At 34.3% G+C, this 26,001-nt stretch overlaps 1 protein-coding gene across 1 annotated transcript; it reads right to left on the bottom strand.

The window, feature by feature from the left end:
- Window positions 1–3,361: 3,361 nt before the first annotated feature.
- LOC140438170 (uncharacterized) lies at window positions 3,362–25,782 on the bottom strand. The gene is made up of 8 exons (XM_072527885.1): window positions 25,696–25,782; window positions 16,839–17,121; window positions 12,733–12,928; window positions 12,348–12,645; window positions 9,109–9,208; window positions 8,761–8,862; window positions 7,988–8,146; window positions 3,362–3,491 (listed from the first exon to the last, which is right to left on the bottom strand). Exons 2-8 carry the CDS (start codon window positions 17,115–17,117, stop codon window positions 3,438–3,440), a joined length of 1,188 nt encoding a protein of 395 aa, XP_072383986.1. The 5' UTR covers window positions 17,118–17,121; window positions 25,696–25,782; the 3' UTR covers window positions 3,362–3,437.
- Between the last annotated feature and the right edge of the window lie 219 nt (window positions 25,783–26,001).

Here is a 26,001-nt window from a genome sequence, read left to right as displayed (position 1 = left end):
CCCAATTCCATTTTAGCGACGCGATTTTTTCGATGACGTCTGTTGTTTTTGTCCTACGACGTATTTCTTCGTTTGAGATTCGGCCTCTTAGACAGACACCCCCTATGGATCTGGCGCTCCATAGCCCTCTGAGTCACGCCAATCTTATTCAATACATGTTCTAAAAGCATCGTAACCCTTATTGCTGCTGTAATTGCGTATATTATGCCTTCCTATAGTGGGATCTAAAGCCGAATCTTGTCAACATTGACGTATAGATCATTCCATACAATATTGATATTTTTATTAACAATATGGAGCTTAATAATGTTGTTAATTTTATTTTTAAGTTCATCATTCTAAAATATACATAGATTGATCAATCTTTTGGCTTTCCTTTTTTAATCGAATCTTTTTGAGATTAATTTGGATGTGAGCTATAAGATGATTCTGATCAAAAGAAATGTCAGCTCCAGAATAAGTAACGTAGTTAATGTAGTTTTTAAAATGTTTGTTGTTAAGTAATATGCATTTAATGTAGTTTGTTATTACCCATTGTTCTCCAGGTATATAGTCGTCTCTTTAAAAATTTATAACAGGTATTAGTTACAACTATATCATATTCCAGACGACAGAAATCTAAAAATATTTCACCACGATCTTTAATTTCTCCAACGTCATTCTCCCACCAAATCCTGTCTCTTTCCTTTTTCCATATTCGCTGTAAAGTTACCTACAGTAAGCGGACTGCTACGTAATTTAAAGAGGTATATAGAAAATATAGACATATTTTTCAGCAATACTCAACATACTTTTTGGTATTCAGTGGTTAGAAATATTCCAACTCCATTGCTGTGATTTTTTATGAGGGTCACTGTCATAATATTATAGTATTCCACTATATCTATATTTATATCTGAGTTTATCTGCTGCAAATAGGCTGTTAATATTCTAGGTGTTAATCGACGTTAATCTTTGATTTCCTATTTCGAGACGATTTTTGTTCGTTTGTCTATGCAAAGACCGATTCTGACCAAGAACCTATGCTAAGCTAATGTGCCAGTAGTGGTATAGCTCATCATCATCATCCAGCCTCAAGAGTCCACTGCTGAACATAGGCCTCTTCCTCATGTTTCCAACCCCGTCTATCTTGCGCCGCTCTCATCCAGTTTTTATCGAGTCTTCTTAAATCGTCAGTCCATCTTGTAGGTGGTCGACCGACGCTTCTCTTGTCTTCCCTTGGCCTCCATTCCAATAACCTCTTTGTCCATCGCCCATCTGTCATTCTGGCTATGTGTCCTGCCCATCTCCATTTTAGTCTGGCTATCTTCTAGGTATTTGATCAGTGCGTCCTCCCAGTCTTGACGTACGGAGCAGAAACACTTACCTTAACAAAAGCAGCAGCTACCAAACTGAGAGTCACGCAGAGAAGAATGGAGCGGTCCATGTTAGGAATAACTCTGCGAGACAGAATAACCAACGAAGACATCAGGAGAAGAACCGGAGTGACTGACATCATCGAGAAGATAGCCAAGTGGTATAGCTGCTGCCTTCTTATTCGGCTTCATCGTTGTTTTGGTCTTACTCTGTAACCTTAGATAACGGTCGTTACGGGAGTTATCACGCGTGCTAGCTAAACCCTGTTATTTTTGTAGATGTGTTTCTTTCCCCTTCTCTTTTATTCTGGACGTAGAATCGGCTGCATCTGATGCCGAGCTACTCAGTGACCCCATAAATAATGCAGGTAGTTTCGACTAAAATAGTAGAGAACTGCTAGAGAACAGAGGGAGGAACCAATACAAAAAGAATGGAATAAGATTAAGAGGGTAACATGGGAAATGGCTAAAAGAGTGTTAGGAATTTAAAAAAATCAAAGAGAAGAGTTTCTGTTTGGTGAAGAATGTAAACAAGCAATAGACAAATGAAATGAATTTTACATCAGTATACTCAAAGAGGAATACGAGAAAAGTTCTAAAAATATAAACAAAACCAAGAAAGGCAGACAAAATATGCAGAAAAAACAGGAGATATAAAAATGACCAAATACTAAAAATGGAGAAAGATTTCAATCAGGGTGACACTATAGGGGTAAATAAATTCCTGATACAACACAGAGAGGGATATGAACCACGCACGAATCTTTTTAGAAATAGTGAAGGACAAATTATCAGTGACGATGCAGCAATAAAAGCAGGCTGGAAAAACCATTTCGAGGGTTTGCTAACAGAGCAAATACAAACAAATACAGCCCATGCAGTAAGATATTATTTCGAGATAACAGCAGATCAGTACCAGAGTAATAAATTAATATACCCACTTACAAGACATTAAATAATGGATGCCATCAACGCATATAGAATAATAAAGTCCCAAGTATTAACAACATACGAGCTAAAATTCTTAAAATTGGAGGACACACACTGATAGATAAATTTTATCAACTAATAAAGGACGTGTGAAATGTAAAATAAATTTGTGGAGACTAGAAAAAAAACAATTATATGCCCAATCACCATACAAGTTCTAAATTAATTGACAGGCCTCTTCCAGATAACTAAGGGGCTAAAACAGGAAGATGGGCTAGCTCTGACTCTGATTAACATATGTGTGGAATATGTTATAAAAAAATGTCTGTAAACCCAAAAATTGATTGTTAATATAATAAATCTAAGCAGATTGTGATGCGCATAACGCCTCTAACGTGTCTAAGCTTAAACTTGATGGGATGAACCGCAAGATACATCACAGAACTTTATGTGAAAATTAAAGAAAATGCAAAAGAAATAGGGTTAGCCGTAAACGTAGATTAAACTTAAGCTCACATTATAAGAATGGATAATACCTAGTAGAACGCTTAGTGGATTTGTGGTGAGACGCCAGCGCTAGTAGGAGGACCAAGGAAGAGATGGATAGACGAAGTAAGAACCGATGCTAAAGAGATATTGAGGGTGGATAACTGGAGGAGAGCAGCCAAAGACAGAGGTGCTTGGAAGCAGATGCTGGGGAGGCCAGGGGCTGACTTGGCGTTTAGCGCTATAGGAGAGAGAGTTTACACTCTGCAACGAGTATTTACTGAGTGTTTTTTTCCTTTTTAGTTGCACAATATTTAATGCCATACATCACAGTTGATTCAATATGCCAGGGTAAATTTTATTTAAAAATTGACGAAACTTAGAAGCTGAAACGTCGAAATAAAGTACTTATGAATTAACTACCTTAGCACCCTATAAACAAAGCCAATTTTTTGATAATTATACATAGGTAAGCTATCGATTCTTCAACAGTGTGAACTCTAGTTTTAGCGTGTTATATAACATCGTTTTATTTTTGGTTTTAGCGCTTAAAAATAAAAAACCACTACATTTAATTCGTTTATCTTGTGCTAGATTACAAGTCAAATACTTTTGTTTGAGATTACAAACCGTGATTAAAAAAGTATTTTAATTCTACAATTCGATTTACAAATAGGCAGTTTTAAAAAATGTTGTAATGGAGTAGCACAGCTTGATCATCTGAAACAACAAGAAGAAATATTAATATATTAATATAATAAATTTTATTTATAATATACGTGGACTTAACGTATCTATTTTCCGGTTAGAAATAGCAGCTTCTTCATGTTGCATGGCCTCAAAATATACCCAAATGGCCCAAATACATATATTTCAGGTGTTTCTTTCTGTCTTTCTTTTGCCCTTTCTTCTTTCCTCCCTCATTTTCTTTTTCTTTCTTTGGTGTATTAATATTTTTAAAAATATCCAACTTAATGGACTTTTCAAACCAATACACTTAGTCCCAACAGTTTTCCACCATTTAGCTTAAAACACAGCACAATATACCAATTACAAAAAAAAACTTTTAGTTTAATAAAAAGTATAGGTTAGCGGGTATCCAAAACAACTTTGAAAACGTCGTCCCATGCAGGCTATCAGGTCTGTCATCAGCTCTTATGGAACTTTAAGTTGTTCTTCTCTAGTAGCAATGACTAGAAGTAGATCTGAAAGGGTTCTAAAGTCTGGCAAATATTAAATGAAACTATAAATCAAAAATTGGCGGCCCGTAAGAAAATATGTTTCCTTACAACTAGTTTATAAAATAAGTTCTCATTCACATTAATAATCTGTAGACTGAGCGGATGAGCGATTATTTTGGAAGGATTATTTATTTTATTTCAGAAGAATATTCAATTATTTATTATATCAATAAAAAAAGTACTAGGAACCGCAGATGCTTGTTTTGGTCTGTATGTACATAATGCCTAAGATGGAGAATACAAGACGTCCGAAAAAACTAATGGAATAGGTTTCGCCAAACTGCAGAACACCTTAAAATAATGGAGGTATCGAATATGATGATGACATCGACATGCTAGAACCACGGAGTCTCTGAATGAAGCATTCCAGTCGTAAAGGGCGTTTGTACTAAGAATCGTATTAAATATAAATGCCCAAATATATGTATTGTACTAGGTCAAACAAGACAGATGGCCCCAAAACTACCCAGAAAGATTAAAGTGACCTTCTGTAATATACATATATACAAGGATTTCCCCAGTTTTCACTGTATTCCTTCACTCAACCGTTTTCTCCAATTTTTCCTGTTTAGCCAGTCCCCTTCCTGTAGGTTTCTTCTACTCATTGCTTCGTCCACCTCATCTCTGAAAAATCATCGGGGTCTGCCTCTCTTTCTTCTTCCTATCGGGCTCCACTCTGTTATTCTATTTATCCACCGATTTTGGTCTGCTCTTCTGACATGTCCGTACCAGGTTAACCTCTTCTGTTCGATGTAGTCTATTATGTCGGAGTTCATTCCCATTCTCCTCTTAATCTCCATGTTATTTATTCTATCTCTTCTTGTTACTCTGCAGCTTCTCCTTAGGAATTCCATCTCTGTTGCTCTTATTTTGTTTTTGGTTTTCTTATTTATTGTCCAATTTTCACACCCATAAGTGAGGATACTTCTTGTCATGATATTATATATTTTTTTCTTTGTTTTCATGCTGATGTTCTTATCCCATAGTACCGGGTTCAATTTTCGTATGCAGTCTCTTGTTTGTCCTAGTCAATTTTTTTAATACTTCCTCCGTTGTTCCTTTGTTTGATATTATGAAACCTAAATACTTATACTTGTCTGTTCCTTTGATTTGTTTACTTTCGTCTATTTCCAGCTGTTTTATTTCTGTATTCTCCGTTGTTAGGTATTCAGTTTTCTTTAGGTTTATTTCCATCCCATTCTTTGTATATTCCTGCTCCAGTTTTCTCATTATAAAACTGAGGTCATCCTCGTCTTGTGCGATCACTATTTGGTCGTCGGCAAAACTTAGCGTATATAGATATTCGTTCCTTACTGGTATACCCATTCCTTCGCACTTTCTTTTCCATGGTTTCAGGGTTTTTTCCAGGAATATTTTGAACAGGGTGGGGGATGTGGAGCAACCCTGTAGTAGTCCCTTTGTCGTCTTAAATGGACTGCATATTCTACTGCCCGTTTTGATAGCTACTTCGTTATTCTTGTAGAGTGCTTTTACCGCGTTTATTAATCTTCGTGGAACTTCGATGTCTTCCATTGATTCCCATAGCTTGGTTCTAGGTATTGAGTCATATGCCTTCTTAAGATCAACAAAAGCCAGATGGACAGATCTATTTTTGGCCATTCTTTTTTCTACTAGTTGTTCGACCGTGTAAATGTGATCTAAGCATGCTTTCCCCGCTGTGAAACCTGCTTGGTTTTCTCCGATTTTATCTTGTATATATATTTCTAATTTTTCCTTTATGGTCTTTCCATACAGTCTGCCTATAGACGATATAATGCTGATTCCCCGATAGTTTTCGCAGTTTTTTCTATTTCCTTTCTTGTATATTAATGTCATATATGCTTGGGTCCATTCTGCCGGTAAGTCTTCTCCATTCAGTGCTCTCTCAAACATTTTATGTATCATACGGAATAACTTTTCCGATCCGTTTTTTATCAATTTATTTGGTATTCCGCCGGGACCTTCTGCTTTTTTGTTCTTTAGAGTTTTAATCGTTCTTTTTACCCCAGCTAGGCTTAATTCGATTTCCTCATGTGTGTAGATTTCTATTCCGTCTATTTCTGATTGTTTGAATTCGGGGCGGTCTTCGGTTAGCAATTTTTTATAGTATTCTTGCCATTCGTTTTCTTTGATTTGACCGATCTTGATTTTCTCTGTCTTATTTCTTTGGAGCGACTTTAAGATGCGCCATGACTCTGAATTTCTCGTTCCTCCTATGTGCTGTTCTATCTCTGTGCATGTTTTTTCCCATCTTTCATTTTTTTCATTTGCTACTTTTCTTTTCACTTCTTTATTTTTTTTTCTGTATAGTTCCAAGTCCTCAAAGTTTTTTGTGTTCAGGTATTTTATATGAAGTTCTTTTTTCTCTTTTATGCATGTTAGTGTGTCTTCGGTTAATTTCGTAGTTTGGTGGGTGTATTTTTGGTCCACTTCTCCAAGAGCTTCTAGGGCTGCTGTCTTCATGCAGGTTTTTATGTGTTCGTATGTTTGTTCTAATGATTCATACCGAAACTCTTCTAGATTTTGGTCAAATCTTCGCTTATATAGGTCTTTTATTGAGTCTTCTTCTAATAAATTGATTTTGAATTTCTTTTCTTGTGTTGAGCACGTATTGACAGGTGTAGCCGGAGCCGTAACTTGGTCAGACTCTCCCTGTGTTGGTTTCTGTTGGGTCCATATGAAGGGGAATTTCATCCAAGCGATTACTAGTTTGTGATCTGTGCCGCATTCTGCGCCTCGCTTTACTCTCACGTCTTTTATTTTTATCGAGCTTTCGTGGTTTACTATAACATAATCAATAATAGACCTCAATTTTCTTGTTTCTTGTGTCCAAGTGTATTTGTGTATGTCTTTATGTTTGTAGAAGCCGTTTGTGATCTTTAAGTTGTTTATTTCGCATAGCTCAATCAATCTCTCCCCGTTATCGTTCATTATATCTTCTCCAAATCTACCAACTGTTCTGTCGTTTTCTTTTCTTCCTGTTCTTCCATTTAGGCCACCGGCGATAATTATTTCTTGGTTCTTCTTTCTCTTTTCGATTTCTTCTTGCAGTTGTTCTATGAATTGTTCTTTTTCTGCAATTGAGCTGTCTTCTGTTGGACCGTATACTGCTAGTAAGATAATTTATCTTCCGTATACTTTTAAGTTAAGCTTAAATAAAATAGCTGTAATATAAAATAATAAAACCAGTCCTAACACATGGAGTAGAAACGTGGTCACTTACATAGAAGCACCAAGAACTGCTCAAACGTTTCGAGCGAAAAATTCTAAGAAGAATATATTGAGGAATAAAAGAGCAAGGTTTGTGGCGCAGGCATTGAAACTTTGTACTGACGTTGTAAAATACGTTAAGGTAGAACGCCTTAGATGGATAAGGCATGTAATCAGGCAAGAGGAAGGTGCAACATTCAAAGTTTTGACCGAAGAGAGCAGATTGGACAACGAGCCAGACGAATACCAAGACTTAGATACCAAGACAACCTGCAGGGTGATTTAAAAGCTATTGGTGTTAGAGTTACTAATGGGTACAAAGAGTTACTAATGTTGAGGTACTTCGTCGCATGTGTAAACAAAAAAAATTACTAAGAATAATCAAAGAGAGGAAAATGCAATACTTGGGTCATGTGCTGAGAGGCGAAAGATATGAATTACTTCAAGTTATACTGGAAGGAAAAATACAGGGCAAAAGATCAGTAGGAAGACGCCAGAACTCGTGGCTGAAAGACCTGAGGTAAAGGTTCGACCGCTCATCCGCAGAGATTTTTCGCGCAGCAGTTTCCAAAACTACAATTGCCATTTGGATCGCCAACCTTCGAAAGGAGACGGCGCAATGAGAAGAAGAAGGTGTTAGAGCACGAAGAAGAGTTGTCAACGGCAAGAGCGAATGAAGGATTATTCTAAGAATGCTTTGGATCACAACGGGCTGTGATGCAACTGATGATAATGATGATGAAACAAATGAAAAGTTTTACTTACGTTCTTAAATGTGTCGATGGTCATATCACCAATAAAGGCCGAATTACATGTCAGCGGTCTTTGAGACCTCATCATTACTATCAACAAGATTTTCCTTGCTTTCGAGTTGTAGTTTGTCCATCCAGTTTCATTGTAGATGATATTAGCAACTTCACCACTCTGAAAAATTATAAAAAGTCTTATTTAGAGCATTGCAGAAGCTAAAAAGTGAAAAATTGAAAGAAATAGTTAATAATTGAGCATTTAAGCGTTTAAGTTAAGATTATTATAATTTTAGTCCACTCGACGACAGTTTTTCATTATTATTTTGACAAACAACACCGATTTTTATAAAAATGTGGATTTACGTTCTAGTTACTTTAAATTTGACCGTGTATCGGCTTTTAGACTGAAGGTGGATGCCACCCTTCTCGAAATTGAAAATGTTTTATTGTAAATAAATCAGATAATAGATAAACTAATTCAAAGCAACTTTTGTTCGATAAATTATTTTCTGAAAGTCACTAGTTTTCGAATTATTTGCGAGAGAATGTGTTAATTTTTTAATAAAAAATAGAGGTTTTCAACTTTTTAACTCAAAAAATTTATAACACGATTCTCAAACAAATAATACTGTGTAGGAAATAACATTTCCTTGATTATCTTTTTAGATTTGTATATTTGTTATGTTATTTGTACATGAATATTGGAATTTATACGGTAATAAACTCTTTTTAGATGAATTCAAAATGATTGATTGTTGACTGGATTACTTATCAATTATGATGGATTACCTCAACTTTGATTCCATTAGCGTACCATAAAAACAAGAAGAGCTGAGTAAGTGTCATAAATAATATGACAGTTTGTTGAAAAGCTTCAACGATATTTTGTGCCTAAAAATAAGAAAATAACTATATCAGTTATACAAATAACTGTTTATCTAGTACAAAGTATTTTAGTACAAAAGTGATAAAAGAAATTGTCATACTATTTGTATAGAATATTTTAACTTTAATGAACTTTGAACTTTTGCTGATGAATTGACTTATTTTTTCATTTTTCAATAAAGCTGAAATATGCCAGCCTTATTTCTTAAAATTTTTTAAGTGATTTTGACAACTTTCTGTACGTCATCTTACCATCAATAACTGCATCAAAAATAACGCCAATTCCATGGAATTGCTAAAGAATGCGATAAGAACAAATTCCTTGCAAGCTTTGTTTACCAGTCTCATTAACCTAAAACAATATATATGTTGTTTAATTATCGCACATACCTGCAGAGCTGCTAAAGCATGCCCCTTCGGACTTAACCCTTTCATTACTGTGGGGATATATATGTCCTAGCGGATTTCTAAAAATCTAATAGGGTGTGTTTGTCTCCAAAGCCCATGTTAGTTGAACACATCCGTATTTTTAGACATTCCTTACTCATGACGTAGTAGTATGCAACATAGTAGTATGATGTTAACTAAACACTTGCGTCAAAATCTCGTAAATAAAAGAATTTTAGTAACGCAAAAATGGGTGCTCTGTTTTTTAAACCGATTATATATAATCTAGTTGCTGATTAACATAGGTTAGTGAGGTATATTGTTTATTTTTGATACTGTTTTCATTGATTTTACCATAAATTTTAAACTGATATCTAGTATTCCAGTAGTAGTTTATACCGGGTCGTATTTATCCCATTCGTGTTGTTTGGTCATAGACTTATTATGACACGAAGACGTTTTCTAACGCAAAAAGACCTTCAAGAAGAAATTGAAAACCTCTCAAATATTTCTGAAAATGAATCCGAGATAGAACCTTATGCTGTGTCAGAGTGTGATTATGTACCTGGTGACGAATCTGCTTCAGATTTTGATAAAGTACCTGAGAATATTCCTGACCGTGTCGATGTAAACATCACTGCTTCCAACGAAGAAAGTTCTGATAACGTGGAAATATCTGAAGATGAGTTTGAAAGGAATGAATTGACTGCATAATGGAATATACCAAAAACAAAATTTTGTCCGAAAAAAGAAATTCCTACCTAGAGAAATGAAATAACATTACTAAATATTGACTAAGATTCTCGTTCCTCGATATTTTTCTAAAATTATTTTCGCGTAGTTTATTTATGCATATTTCTTCCTGTACAATCCAAAGAATAGCAGCACTTCCAAAAACAGAAATATAAAATTAAACACGAAAAAACAGATATGTACGAAATGATGACAGTGATTGGTTGTACTATGGTTATATCTTATAATAAAGTACCATCTATCTCACACTACTGGTCACAAACGAATCACTTTCTCGTCGTTCTATAAATAACGCGTTTGTCATCAGGTGCCTCCAATCACGCACCTCGATGTGCATCGCCCTTCCTTCTGGAACTTATAATTAAATTTAATTGGTTGAGAAATGAAAAAGTTTCATATAAAAGTTAATTTATCTTTAAATATGGGACATTTTCGGATCTCAAGTCAGTATAGTGAGTAGTGCCAGTAGTGTCTAGTACATGGTTTTACCCGTGTAGGGTAGCTCCCTAGAGCACTTTGCTCGAAGGGCTCTGCAAACTTTCTAAGACTCTGAAGCTTAAGTTTTTTTCTTCTTAGAAAGACTGTGTTTCATTTCCACCACCAATAAAACCATAAAGGCATTGTCTCTTCAAGACAATGCCACAATAAGAGCGTACCGGCTAACTACGCAATATTACACCATATTGCGCAATAGTTAGAACAATTAATAAACATGGAAACTTGCACCAAGTTGCTAACACATTTTCATACGTTTATTAATTATACCGGAGACGACATGGCGCCCAACCTTTTAACGAACTCTACCACGACTCCGAGATGTCAGAGTTCTCATGCTTCGCGATCGAAAATCGCAAAAGTTCCAACACGACGCCTGCATCAAAACCACTCAAGAAAACAGCGGAGAGAAGCATCGGATGTTAGTACACCAAACTAACAGGCCGATATCCACCTTCTGCAGCCCTGAAACCGTCGATGTGCCATATCTCCGACGAGCCAGCCTACTTGATGCTAAGCACCTGATGCGATGGATGTCTCCGCAGTAGCCAGTCACTGCCTGCCTACCATTATGTGGTCCAGAGTCACCACGGAGGCTCAGGCAAACTCACCGGCGACATGCAGATGGGAAACGTATAGCTAGAGAGGACGAAGCCGCCGTAGAACGAGCACATCGCCGAGGATGGACCTGCAGATGCTGTCAACAACACCGACCACCGCCTGTGAGTGTTTTTGTGAATTGTAAAAAAATTGTTTTTCTTGAGTTTTTTTAATAAAATCAGCTTTTTTTATTAGCCTCAGAGTCTCCAATCACTTTCTCGTCGTTCTATAAATAACGCATTTGTCATCAGGTGCCTCCAATCACGCACCTCGATGTGCATCGCCCTTCCTTCTGGAACTTATAATTAAATTTAATTGGTTGAGAAATGAAAAAGTTTCATATAAAAGTTAATTTATCTTTAAATATGGGACATTTTCGGATCTCAAGTCAGTATAGTGAGTAGTGTCAGTAGTGTCTAGTACATGGTTTTACCCGTGTAGGGTAGCTCCCTAGAGCATTTTGCTCGAAGCGCTCTGCAAACTTTCTAAGACTCTGAAGCTAAGTTTTTTTCTTCTTAGAAAGACTGTGTTTTATTTCCACCACCAATAAAACCATAAAGGCATTGTCTCTTCAAGACAATGCCACAATAAGAGCGTACCGGCTAACTACGCATAATTACATCATATTGCGCAATAGTTAGAACAATTAATAAACATGGAAACTTGCACCAAGTTGCACATTTTCATACGTTTATTAATTACACCGGAGACGACACGTTTGTGGTACGAAATGAACCATTTTTCTTTGCGGAGTGTACACGATACATCAATTATTTTCTTACGACCGGTACAGCAAATAAGCCTTCTATCAGTTCTTACCACGTCAAGTTTTATTGTAACAATAAAGGGTAGGTGGTTATTTAACGGGATAAAATTTTTAATTAAAGAATAAACAATAAAATATATAAAACATTGGCTGGACCTGTAATACTGTACACTGCTGAAATACGAATGTATGCAATGTAACATGCAAGTTATTGGAAACAGCAGGAAAATTAAAGGAATTAACAAATTGATTAGAGACAGAAAAAATTGATCACGTTAACACATATATCAATATGACAGCAAGCATCTTAGAAATAGCAGGGGACAAATCATTCACTAGAAGAATATCAACTGGAGGTCAAGAAAACGATTTTTAGACAATCTACGAGTCCAAAAAATAAACCTAGGATAAACAAGCAAATATGCCTATACAAAGGAACAAGGAATAAGATATTGCATAAAGTTTAACTTTGACTACTTTGATCTCTTACCTTTGGACTTCAGCGTACTGCCTTGCACATTCAGTAACTGTCTCAAATATAGCACTGTCATAGTCTACTCTCTTTTCTTTCATCAATTCCTCACTTGTGGAATCAACGCTCTTAATCCTATTCTGTACGATTTTTATCTGTCCCAGAACATACACCATAAAGAGCACTGTGATAACTCTGGTGTAGGTCAATGCGAAAAACATTATATAAAATAGTAAAGTATCAGCTGTTTTGGTGAGCCAGTACTGGCTCTGGTAAAGGTTGAATGGATACCATAGTTGGAAACAGAGACCTCTGCCTAAAAATTGTAAAAATCGTTAAATAGTTTTATCAATTCGACAAGTTTTACGGGTAAATTATACCATTAAATTGAATAGTTATTTACCAATTGGACAATTTGGATTAACTTGCTCATCAAAAGAAGCTTTAAAAACTACTATATACCAGGGAATTGCTGCTGACATAGTTAAACAGAATATTATAGAGATGACATTTCTATTAATTTTTGCATACTTCTTATAAATTTCTACGTCATCTTTGGTGAACTCTTCCTTTTCTTTATCAGATATGTAGTGTAAAACCTAAAAAGTAGATTAATATAATAAACTGAATGCCTTTGTTTGGTAACGTTAACGGTAACAGTCAAATTGTTATTCAGTATCCGATTATCTGCTTTCTGCTATAATTAGCTTTTATTTCAAATATACTTATATGCATACAGGTAGATATGTACCTACCATAAAAAGGTAACAAAAAAAAATAAATCTCATAAGTTCAAATTAACTTTTAAATTGCAGAAAAAGTTACATAAAAAAACAAACATATTTCTACATAAATATAAACTCATACACTAAGTAAGAACAATAAAAAACTTCATAGATAAACGTAGATTATTCTATTTTTCAATTTTTTTAATCTTCTGCGCAAGTTTAAGGTGTCGACAAGGTCCGAATGTTCGCAGTTGCTTAAAATAGTCTAGTAGAACGTTCGCATCTTCATCAGCGTCCTGGTTAGTTATTCTTTTGATTTATACCGTCTCATCAATTTCTTCCTCTTGCCTCTTATTTTCGAATGAATCGGGATGTGATGTACCGGGCTGACTCCAAACTAGTTCGTCAATATCGTCGTTGCTGAGGAGTTGATAATCTGGTTTATCTTTGTCACACTATGTCCACGTCTCAACTTTGGTTTCATAATTTTCTTCAAACTTATCGGTGTTGCTCACTAATTCAGTTAGTTTTTTCATGATCGTGTGGAAGTTTAGATTTGTATCCTTTGTTTACCCTAAATGTTATAACACCTTATCCGTGTTCCAGTTTTGTTTGTCTACTAAGAATGTCTTGATGGGCCCCTAGACGAGAAGCAAGTGACCTTATAAGTTTCCTTGTCGTATATTCTTCTATTAATTATCCGTTAGTTTTCTATTAGGGATAGGCTTGTGTATTTGTCTGATTGGAGAAGCTATTGCAACTGGCTGAATGACTAATGTCTATGCCATTAAAAAAAATTCAGTTAGTTCAGCTATGCATTCTTTATTATTATATTCCATGATGATTTCATCTCCCTTTAGCGTCATTATTTTGTAAAAATCTCGTTTCAAAGTCATCTCTTTCAATAGGCTTCATCTATTTGCCATTATAAAAATTGCATCTTTGATGGTGAACGATTTCCAAAAGTTTATCAGATCAATTTCATAACAAGTTCATTATACATTCTCTTTTATAGATGCATTTGATTGTATGAATAGCATCCTAAACCATTGGTTGAGCAATAGAAGTAACATTGACTGATAAAAAAGTACTAAGACACTTCCATGGTCAGATCTTAGGCCTACCCTATTAAGATGAGCACCAGCATTCTCCGGAAAAACTTACTTCTACTTACTTCTTCAAATAAGACTTTACTTTAGGAATCAACTTTTAATGAACCAATCTTGGAAGTTATAGGCAGCTTACTGGTTATAATAGTTAACTGGGATTCTGCGGTTTCATGTTTTATGTTTTAAAAAGTGCGAGGACTTTTTGACTTTCCAATCACACTTAGCTCATTACTTGCAGCTAAGATTTTTGTAGGTATTGATGGTCTGTACCGTTTCGTCAGTATAAATTTAAAGCGTTGTAGATTATTTTTTGTAATTATGTTATCCAGTTCATAGCAAAATTTTACCATTGCTTGTCTATCGGCATTAAGCTTTTTACCTTGAATGGTGAGCTCATGATTTCTGTGACGTTTTTTTAAATCGATGTAACCAGCCACTGAATGCATTAAAAAGTTCTTTGATTTTCAAATGTTCATGAAAAATCTCCACTTGCTTAGCACATATTGGTCCGAGACATCTGCATTGTCTGGATGTCTGCGGGAGATAGTCTGGTCAAATCCATATATGCGCACAGATAGTAAAATTAGAATCTACAAGACTTGCATAGGACGGATCATGACATATGGCATAGAAGTGCGCGAAGATACCAACAAAATGAAACAGATGCTAAGGGTTGCCGAAATGAAAACCCTAAGAACAATAGTGGGCAAAACAAGAAGAGACAGAGTGAGAAATACAAACGTCAGAGAGCAGTGCAAAATTCAAAATATTGTCAGATGGGGAAGGCAGCGTAAGAGGATGTGGTACAATCATGTAAAACGAATGGATGAGAATAGACTAATAAAATTGCCTAAAAAAAAAGAAAACAACCCGCCAGGTTGAAGACCTCCCGGAAGACCACTTAAAAGATGGAGGGATAGTTGGCAATCTACCTCCTAGGAAATTAACCAGAGGCAGCTTCAGAATTAAACAGATCGAAAGATCTCCAAGAAGTAGAAGAAGAAGTATATTAGATTATAAAGCGTTTTTATGGAGCACACTTATCCGGAACAAATTTTAAGGTGTAATCGAACGAAGGTGACATTTCGGCATAAATTGGTAACACTTATTGACAGTTTGCGGTGTTATTTTGTTATTTTTTATTAATTAAACTCAGTTCTTTTTAGAACAAAATTAGTGTGATTTAATTCCAAAATTTCACATAAGAAGTTAAATAGTCGTTGTAAAGAGATGGTAGCTTCTTTGATTCATTATTTTGAACAGGAACGTGATAATAACTTCCCCATTCTACGGTTGACTACTGTTAGGGAAGTATGTAATATATTTTTTATACGTTTATGTTGATGCTTAAAATATACATTTATGTTTTAGCTTGTAGCTGCAGCTTTTTACATATTTTAACGGTTAGTTCTATCTCTTAGGCTGTAAAAACTAATACACCTCTTAATGCAATTTACAGTATGTATGAACGAAGTAAGTATACTTTTCGTTAGATATTAGAAAGTGTATTAAGTTAAACAGATTTGTTAAACATGAAATCAAATTTAATTCTTTTCAGAAGAACATGTGACTTTGACCTCTTTATGGATTGAAAAAAATTTTGACCTCTTTAAGAATTGAGGGAAAAAGAATTGTGTATTGATTATCGTATGTCACTCAATATTGTACTGAAAGACATTGGTTTTAAATTGCTAAAAGATGACTCTAAGCAAGGACTGATGGAACAGTCTCATATTGCTGCGAAGAGAGAAGCGTTTTTGAGATTATATCAAAAATATAAACATGAAGAACTGTATAAGTTGGTTTTTACAGATGAAACTTGGATTTTTTTAGAATATATCTATTTATCTCTCATGGAAAGATGAGAATAAAAAAAGTGTAAAATCTAATAAAACTAATGGAAAACTGTAATATATTTAATCATATTAAAAATATAGAGGTTAAAGGTGTAAAAATAATTTTTTTTGTAGATACAATATGCTGGTAATAAAAATGGCTTCATTGAGGGTGCAGTTACGACTTAGTGGTGAGTACTGTACAAACAAATAATACAATTTTAAAAAAGTTCTTTTCACTGGCGAATCTGTTTTTATAAGAAATGGAGTCATTATCAACATCCAAGAATTCTTGCCAATTAATCTTGAGCATATATTTGGCATATATATGTGTCAAAGATTTAACATTAGCTCTTAAAGTACGCCTAATAAAATGTTACGTATACAGTGTACTATACTATGGAGTGGAATCATGGACGTTAAATCTAGACACAATGAGACGACTTAACGCCTTTGAAATGTGGACCTATAGAAGAATTATGAGGATTTCTTGGGTAGATAGAGTTACGAACAATGAAGTACTGAGAAGGAAGTTGAACTAACAATTAAAGAAAGAAAGCTACAGTATCTTAGACATGTGATGCGGGGCGAGAAGTATGGCATCCTGCGACTCATAATGCAAGGAAAGATAGATGGCAGAAGAAGCATCGGAAGAAGACGAATTTCATGGCTCAAGAACCTGAGAGAATGGTTTGGATGCAGCTCTAAACAACTTTTTAGAGCTACTGCCTCAAAAAATTAAAATAGCTATGATGATTGCCAATCTCTGTAGCGGAGATGGTACCTGAAGAAGAAGAAAAATATATTTGGGATATTTATTGTGCATTTTTTGCTTACCTGTTTCATCTTGGGCCTCTTGCTGAGATAACCCATGATCAATACGTTTGTATACTGGACGTAGTAGCAACACAATTCCATAATTCTTTCAGGACAACTTCTATACATATATATGGATACCAATATCAGCTGAACCATCATGAATGAGAAGTAATATATACTTATAGCATAAACGGAATACAGGAAGTTGAGACATGGATTTTCAAATCGCAAATGCCATTTTCCTGCTGCGATCAGAAGGAATTTGTGGAACTTGTAGAAGGAAAATGTTATTTTCATATTTCTATGAAAAAATACCTGGTTATTTTATCAACACATAATTTTAAAACACAAAGATCTTGTTGATGATTTTGACATTGAATTATTTTCTTCCAAATGGTTTATTTATTTACTGTGGCATGCATTGGTTATAAAGCTTTAGTATTACTGCAGTTAGGCTGGCATTATATGGAATGTAAAGTTTAATTTTAAGAGTTTTAAAATTAATTGTCTAATAAAAGCTAATAATCAAGCTATATAAATTTTATGTTACTCTAAAAATCAATACATAAGTACTATAATATATGAAGGGAATTATGCTATAGATAAAATAATAAAACATAATTTACAGACGAGGCTGAAAAAAAAATAGTAATTTATTGTAAATTACAGGTTTTTCTACGATCGTGGGCATTATGTAAATTTTCAGTAAGAGTTTTTACAGATTGTTCCTTTATTTGTGTTTCCCCTAATCTTTTATTATCAATTCTACTTTGTGTGCGATTTTTAATCAGCTTTAATTTGGTTCGAAATGTTACTACTATGGGGTTATGGCCTCAACCGATATATGCTTCAGGGTAAGTCTTGGAAAAAAGTATTCAATTATAAAATTTTTCTAATTAGGACAAAGTCAATTTTATTTATGTTTACATATTCTGCTCCTTGTATCTCCAGGAGATTTCCATGTATACAATATTCTTTTAGGTAGTTTAAAAATTGTATTGCCTATTACAAATTCTTCCATATGACAGAATTGTATTAAACAGTCACCATGTTCATTTCTATTGCCTGAACCCTATTCACTCACATATCCATCCACTCTTCCCTGACCAACTTTGGCATTGAAGTCGCCCATTACTATTGTAGTGTGATGTTTCTTCATTGACTTTAAGATTTCAAGTTCCAAATCAAGGTAACATAGTTCGATTTTGTCTTTATTTTTATCTGCCGTCGGAGCATGTCTATTGTCGCCCAAAAGTACACAGTAAGTCTCAATCTTAAACTAATAGATTTTAGTACTTGATTTGAGGGGTAACTTGTGGCAGGAATAATTACTTATTAAAAAAAATATTTTCGCCAATAAAAACATAAAAGTTAACATAATTTAAAGGGTTTTGACGTGACAACGTCTTAAATTAGGTTGTGGCTCGGAGTCATTTAAGAAAAAGTGTAACTCCCGTTCACGTCTGTTACAGTGAGTCGCCGAACGAGAGAGAGGCCCGCCGGACCGGCGAATGCCTTGCGTCTCCCACTCAAACATGATCGGTCCGCTGCGCGCGGCACTAGAGAATTAGGCGCGTTGAATCGCTAAAGTTGAAAATCGTTGAAAGTATCGTCAGCTGTGTCTGTAGTGAAAATGTGGAGTACTTAGATTCGTCATTTACAACAACTACAACAATAAAGGTAAATAATTGTACACTAATATTTCATTATCGTAAACTATGATTGATTGATTAATTGTTAGATTGACACAAAAGTTGAGAAACTGAGTTTATAGGTTATGTCATACTATTGACAAATGTTGATAGTGTTAAGTAAATTATTAGTTTAAATCACTCTGCAATCAATCGTAATGCAGTCGATTGAGAAGAAACAGCGCGTATTTCTAGTCAAACATTTAAAATAACAAATTATAACTTCTAACCTGTCAAAACAGGGCGACCAAACAAACGAACTAAACCGACCAATCACCACGCACGGAGTTAGAATTTAACTGTGTTTAGCAAGAATTTCAAATTCCAATTTTAGTAAATGTTTTAATTTTCAACTTTACCATTTACATTTACAAATTTTAATTAATTTCAAATTTATTTAGCAAAAATTTGAACCTTCGATCTGAATAAGTGTTTTTATTTTCAAATTGATTCTTTAAAATTAAAAATATTAAAATATATATAATCAGAAGTGAACGTCACATAACATTATCTGTACTTATTATTATTTAATATGTAGGCAAATACATGTGACCATACTTGGTAGACACAATTGGAAATAGTAATTTTTTATAACTGAAAAAAATAAATATATAAAATACTGGTAGCAAACAATAACTTCAATGATCGATATCTCCGCAACTAATTGATATATCGAAAAAATTTTCAAATAAATTTTGTAGAAAATAATAAGATCAATAATATAATATAAAATAAATAATATATAAAATAATATATAAAAATATAATATATAAAATATAAATAATATATAAAATAATAATATAATAATATATAATACATAAAATAATATATAAAAAAGACGTTGTCACGTAAAATCTTCGCCCGTAAAACCGACTTTACAGGCAACCGATTTTTTTTACCCACATATTTAGTGGCTTCCCTTATGTATACCTGATAACTGCACTGATGATGGACTTACTAGTCCGAGAACGTTCTATGATGTAACCCGACAAGGCAATTTTAGAATATATATGTTACAGTTAACGTTCGAAATCAGGTTAATCTCAAATTTACCCAGTTAATATCGGTCCTCAGAAGAATGAATAAGAACCGAGAGGTACTGACCATCATCAAATCTCGAAAGTTACAGTTCTTCGGATATATTATGCGAAATGAATCCAGATATGCTCTCCTTTAAGCCATCCTGCAAGAAAAAATATTTGGAAAACGAGGTCCAGGAACAAGAAGAACATCTTGGTTAAAGAACTTCAGAATCTGGTTGAATACAACATCTGTGCAGCGTTTCCTCGCTGCTGCAGATAAGATAAAGACTGCCATGATGATCGCCAACATTCGTAACGGATAGGCACATCAAGAAGAAGAAGAATATCGAGATTCACCAGTCTAGTTGGTTAATATCCGAAAATAAACAATCTTCAGGCTTCAATCGGACATTAACCAGCTAATCTCGACATTAAAATAAGGGTCTTGTTAAAGTCCACATTGTTTTGATGCGCAATTAAGTGGAATTCGTACAAGAAGTATTATTTGAAAGTGGTGATAACAGTGCTTATTTATCTCGTAAAAAATATTATTTAATTTGTAATCAAGTGAAAGAAGCAAAACGAAAAACTAAGAAAACAGCTTTGTCATATCGACGTTTGGCAAAATACGATGTAGTGAATGTGGGAAATGATTTCAAACTTATTGTTTCTTTGCAAGAAGGTAAGGAGAAATTTTTATATTACGTAAAAAAAATTATTTGATATTCTGTATAAAGCACATTTAAGTATTGACCATGGAGGAAGAACAAGAATGTTAATTTTTTTAAATGATAAATACAAAAATATAACACAAGAAGTAGTAACACTTTTTTAAAATTTAATATTAAAAATTTACAAAATACTATATTTAAAATTAAATATAGTATTTTGTAAAATGAATAGTCGGTGTCAAGTTGATTTGATCGACATGCAATCCGAAACTGATGGGTCATTTCGTTTCATCTTCGTATATCAGGATTACCTTACAAAATTTGTGCAATTACCCAGGTGGGGTCTAATGGTACCCCCAACACACTTAGAACTAGCATAATTCTATGGTTAATACACGGATGTTTTATTGGTTGCCTATAGCTTCCTACATGTTGCCGTTGGGTAGTATTAGCACGTATTAGTACAAACGTATTGTATATTAGTGTATTATGAACCAATTTCAGTTGTAAGTTGATCGTCAAAGTGAGTACAGTGTTCTGCAATCCGATTAGACCCCGCCTGGGTGACGAAGACACAATTTTAATTCGCAAAGTAACTAAGACAATTTTAATTCGTGGCGTTATTTGTTGTACATATAAACTTTTTTCTCTAGAATGAATTACGAAAAAGAACAAGTCAAACTATTGGCACTTTGGCAGGAACTCGAAGATGATGAGTACGAAATTATGGACTCCGACGATGAAAACGAAATTGATCACATAAGTAATCAGTCTGATGGTGAACAAAATAAAGAAATTGAGGACTTAGAAGTATTGGAATCTGAAAATAAGCGAACAGAAGATAAAAAATATCCTTATTATTTAGGTAGGGATTTTAAAACAAAATGGAGAAAACACCATAGTAATAAAGCAGTTAGAACAAGGGCAGAGAATATAATTTCGAACTTACCAGAATCCAAAACATATGCTAAAAACGCTCAGACTCTTTTAGATTGCTGGCTTCTTTTTTTATGAAGAAATATTTGAAGGTATCACGGTCTGCACCAATGTATTGATAGATAAAAAAGCGTTAGCCTACAAAGATAAAGCATATTGTAGCAGGACCAATATTTTTGAAATAAAGGCACTATTTGGCTTCCTCTACCTAGCGGGTGTATATAGAAATGGTCATCGTAATATAAAAGACCTTTGGCGAACAAATGGTACAGGAATCCATATATTTCGTTCAGTGATGGCACTCAATAGATTTACATTTTTATTGCAGTGCTTACGTTTCGATAATGTAGACAATCGACAAGAAAGGCAACAGTCTGACATAGCTAACTTCAGCAGGAACTCTGAGGAAAAACAGGCGAAAGATTCCCCCAGAATTTATACAGATTAAGAACAGACAACCACAGTCCTCGGTATTTGGGTTTCAGACACATATAACTATGGTATCCTTTGTACCAAAAAAAAAGGGAAAAACGTGATTTTACTATCATCACTTCATCACGATGATGAAATAGATTAATCTACCGGTGAGAAACTTTTACCAGAAATAATAAGTTTCTATAACTTTAAGGAGGGGTTGATACGGTGGATGACTTGACAGGAAGTTACAGTGTAGCTTGTAATTGTAGAAGGTGGCCACTAAAAATATTTTTTTCACTAATGGACACAGCTGGAATCAACAGCAAGGTAATTTACAGAACAAACACTAGTGACTATTCAAAGAAACGTCGTATGTTCCTAGAATTAACATTAGTTACGCCAATTATGGAAGAACGAAAAAGTAATCCGCGACTTACAAAACATTTACGATCCAAAATAGTTCAAGTTTTGGAAGAAAGTGAGCAAGCTCCACCACAAAAGCAACGTACGGGACGTGGACGGTGTCAAAAGTGTTCCAGAAAATCTGACCGGAAAACTAAAAGTGCGATCAATGCCAAAATTTTTATTGTTTAAATCATCTTCATCGCTTTTGCGACGAATGTATCCAGTTCCGGGACTCCTAACTTTTTTCAAGCTTGGATATCCAATGTCCTGCTGTTTATATTTTTATTTGCACCTTTTGAAAAAACTTTTTTGGAAAATCTCTTATTTTAAATGATTATCTTTTGTTCGTGAATTTTTTATGTATCTAGTGTTTTTTATTTGTAGGAATTTTATTATTTTGTAAATTTTACCTAATAAGCGGTCAAATTTAATCCAGAGGTAAAAACTGCTGTAATTTATGACAACTTAGATAGTCAAGTAAGATATTTAAATAAATAAATTCATGTTCGAAATGTTTGTTTAGTTTTTTTAATCAATTTTAAATGGGGTCAATAATACCCTACTTGGATTATTATACACACATTTTTCACCTGGGTGACGCCGGATTAAGATCTTTAACTTCAAAGAAGGCAGATGAAGTAGCTACACATTTGGTAGAAATTTTCTGCATTTTTGGAGCACCTTGAGTTCGTTAAAATAGTAATAAATTAATTTAGTCATTTGCAAGGAAGCGTTGAAAGGGCTAATCGTGACATTCAGGATACGCTAATAACGTGGATGCAAACAAATAATACATTTAAATAGTCTGACGGCCTTAAATTTATTCAATTAATGAAAAACAGGGCCTTTCATTCATGCAGGAATAAAACAATCTTTCTACGAAGCAATGTTTGGGTCGAAAATAAAAGTTGGTCAATCGGATTCTATCTTTCCAAAGGACTGTATTAATTAAATAGATACTGAAGAAGATCTTCAACATTTATTAGATGAAGTAAGTAGTGCAGAAAGTGGATATAATAATAGGAAAGTTGCAGCAACAAATTCATCAGACTCTCATAACAATGATAAGAAAAGTACTGCAGGTATATTGTAAGGCTATGGGTAGTAAATAATTATTGTTATTAATTATTCGTTTTTTTATTACTTACAACTTTTATTACCAGTTTAAACATACCAAATGAAAATGACAAATTTAGCTCTTCTGTAAACATTATTCCTTCAGTTATCACAGAAGTCGTTGACAAATATGAAGTACCAAACGAAACCAACCATTCCAAGACATCTGTAATTTCCCCAGTAACGATAGAAATTAATGTAACAAACGGAGTACAAAACAAAAACAACAATTCGTGGTATTCTGTAAATCTTCTTCTTCCAGTTAACCCAGAAGTCGAAGGAACATTTGAAGATTTAAAGGAATTTAATGAAACGTTAAATGAGAATCTTATACCAAAGAGCCTAATTTTTTGTGGTATTTGTAAGTTTGAATGTTCGAACGGTTGCATATGTATCTCGTGCGATATGTTTTTTCATACATACTTACTGTTGTGCTAAAATTGATGAAAATAATAAAAATGATTAAAAGTGCCTAATATGTTGCCGAAAGAAATCTATTATCGAAAATAGATTTTAAGCAAATGATGGTTTGCTTCAACAACCAAAAAAAAAAATGAAACTAAATTCCAATAAGTTATTACCGGCTGCAAAAATTGGTGATACTGTTAGATTACCTGTCCCCGAAGTTCATAGAGGACGAGTTGATGCAAGAAATATATTAGGCGTTGTTATGACAGTTGAAGGTAACATTTATTACAAAATCGGGACAGAAAAGGGCACATTCTTCTTCTTTAGGTGTCGTCTTCTTAGCGAAGGTTGACGATGACTTCTGCAAAGTCTTTCCTATTTTGGGCTTTCCTTATTAAACTTTGAAAGTCTAATCCTGTCCAATCTTTGATGTTGCGCAGCCAGGTCATTTGTCGTCTACCCGGGCCGCGTCTGCCTTCTATTTTCCCTTCTATAATAAGCTGAAGGAAGTTATACCTGTTGTGTCTAAATATGTGTCCAAGATAAGACGTTTTATGCTTCTTGACAATTTCTGTGAGTTTACGTTCTCTATTCATACGCCTTAAAACTTCTTCATTTCTAACGCGGTCGGTCCATGGAATTTGGAATTTTCCGCATACGAAGGGCACATTACCACAGTTATTTACAAGAAATCAGTCCAGTGTATGTCCGGTTTCAGTTGTTGAGAAAATCTCTTCGTAAGATTGCAGCGACTTGATCTCTATGTGGTCGTAAAGGATACAAAAGATGCTCGTGCAAAACGAAATGTGGTTCAAAAAATTGCTACCGTAAAGCAGCTAATATTTTATGCAACTCTAAGTGTCACGGAAGTTTGTCATGTCTGAATAAATAGCAGGTATTTTTTATACAATTCTTCAAATCTGTACAAGTGATCGGATATGCAGATGACATAGACATTATTGCTAGGTCCACAGAATCTCTGATCGAAGCATTTCGATTACTAAGGGCGTCTGTATTGCAAATGGGATTAAAAATAAACGCACAGAAAACCAAGTATATATATTAATTGTACTAGATAAGGCAACCAGATACACAGACTATCAATTGATGATCTGGAACTGGAAGGTGTGGACACCTTCGCCCTGGCCTCGCTGCTGACCAAAGACAACAATGTCAGCGAAGAAATTAAAAGAAGAATAGTGCTTAGTGCTATTATGGCTTGAGGAAACAGATGGCCCCAAAACTACCCAGAAAAATTAAAGTTACAATATATAAAACACTAATAAGGCCAGTGTTAACATACGGGTCAAAAACGTGGTCACTTACACAGATCGACCAAAAATTGCTTAAATGTTTCGAGAGAAAAATTCTAAGGAAAATATATGGAGGAATCCAAGAATAGGGTTTGTGGCGTAGGCACTACAACTTTCAGTTATACAGAAGTTTTGGGGAACCTGACTTCGATGGATAGGACATGTAATGAGGCGAGATGAAGATGCAATGATCAGAAAATTTTTCGACCGAAGAGGACCAGTGGGAAGACGAGCCAGAGGAAGACCAAAACTTAGGTATCAAGATAACATAGAGGATGATCTAAAATCCATCAGAGTTAAGGCATGGAGAAGAGTTACCAGATACAGGGGTGAATGGAAGATTGTTCTGAAGAAGGCTTTGGCTCAAAACGAGCTGTAATGCCACTGATGATGATTTTTTATACAATTGTCAACGTTGTATTATTTTATACACCTTTCGATTACACATATTACACCTTTCGAACATTAACCAAGGAGAATAGTTAAACTCGACATTAACGTGTTATTGTGTCAATATATTTGAGTTTCATACGACATTAACATTACAATTCGGTTAAAATCAAGATTACCCGGTTAATATCGAGATTAATCACTTTCGAAGTTTAACCGTAACATATATACCTTTCACAAAGCATTTTTTAAATAAAAGTTTTTATAAGAAATATATTAAGCTAATCTCAGTAGGTCTAATTTATGTTAGGAAATGTTTCCATACATTAAAGTAGGTACAGGTTGTAGTCTTACACTAGATGACATCAAAATAATTAATATTATTTAGAAGATAGACAAATGACGGAATTACAACACTGTACAATCAATATACTACAAAAATCTTAAAAAAAATACTAATGAATGTGATTGAAAAAATATCTAGAAAAACTTATCAAATAACTTACACTCTTCAGCAGCAAACGACATAAATATTATCGAGAATCTCAGATCATTACTAGGAACAAAATGCCAATTCCGTTAAAGAGATTTTCCTTTTTCCATCTTTTATTTATTAAGTACACCCAATTAAAAACCGCAGGATGGTTATTATCATCCTATCTACCTTGACTGCATATTTCAAACCAGTAATTACCAACCATTTTCCGTTCACCGAATTAATTTGAATCTGATAAATGAAAAATGCGCTGAAATTTTAATTGCCACCATAAAAAGTTTATTTCTGCTTGAAAAAGTTTTCCCTTTTAACGATG

The sequence above is a fragment of the Diabrotica undecimpunctata genome, chromosome 1 (genome assembly GCF_040954645.1).
Source record: "Diabrotica undecimpunctata isolate CICGRU chromosome 1, icDiaUnde3, whole genome shotgun sequence".
In the NCBI taxonomy this organism is placed as follows: Eukaryota; Metazoa; Arthropoda; class Insecta; order Coleoptera; family Chrysomelidae; genus Diabrotica; species Diabrotica undecimpunctata.
This window is presented reverse-complemented; position numbering and strand designations above follow the sequence as displayed.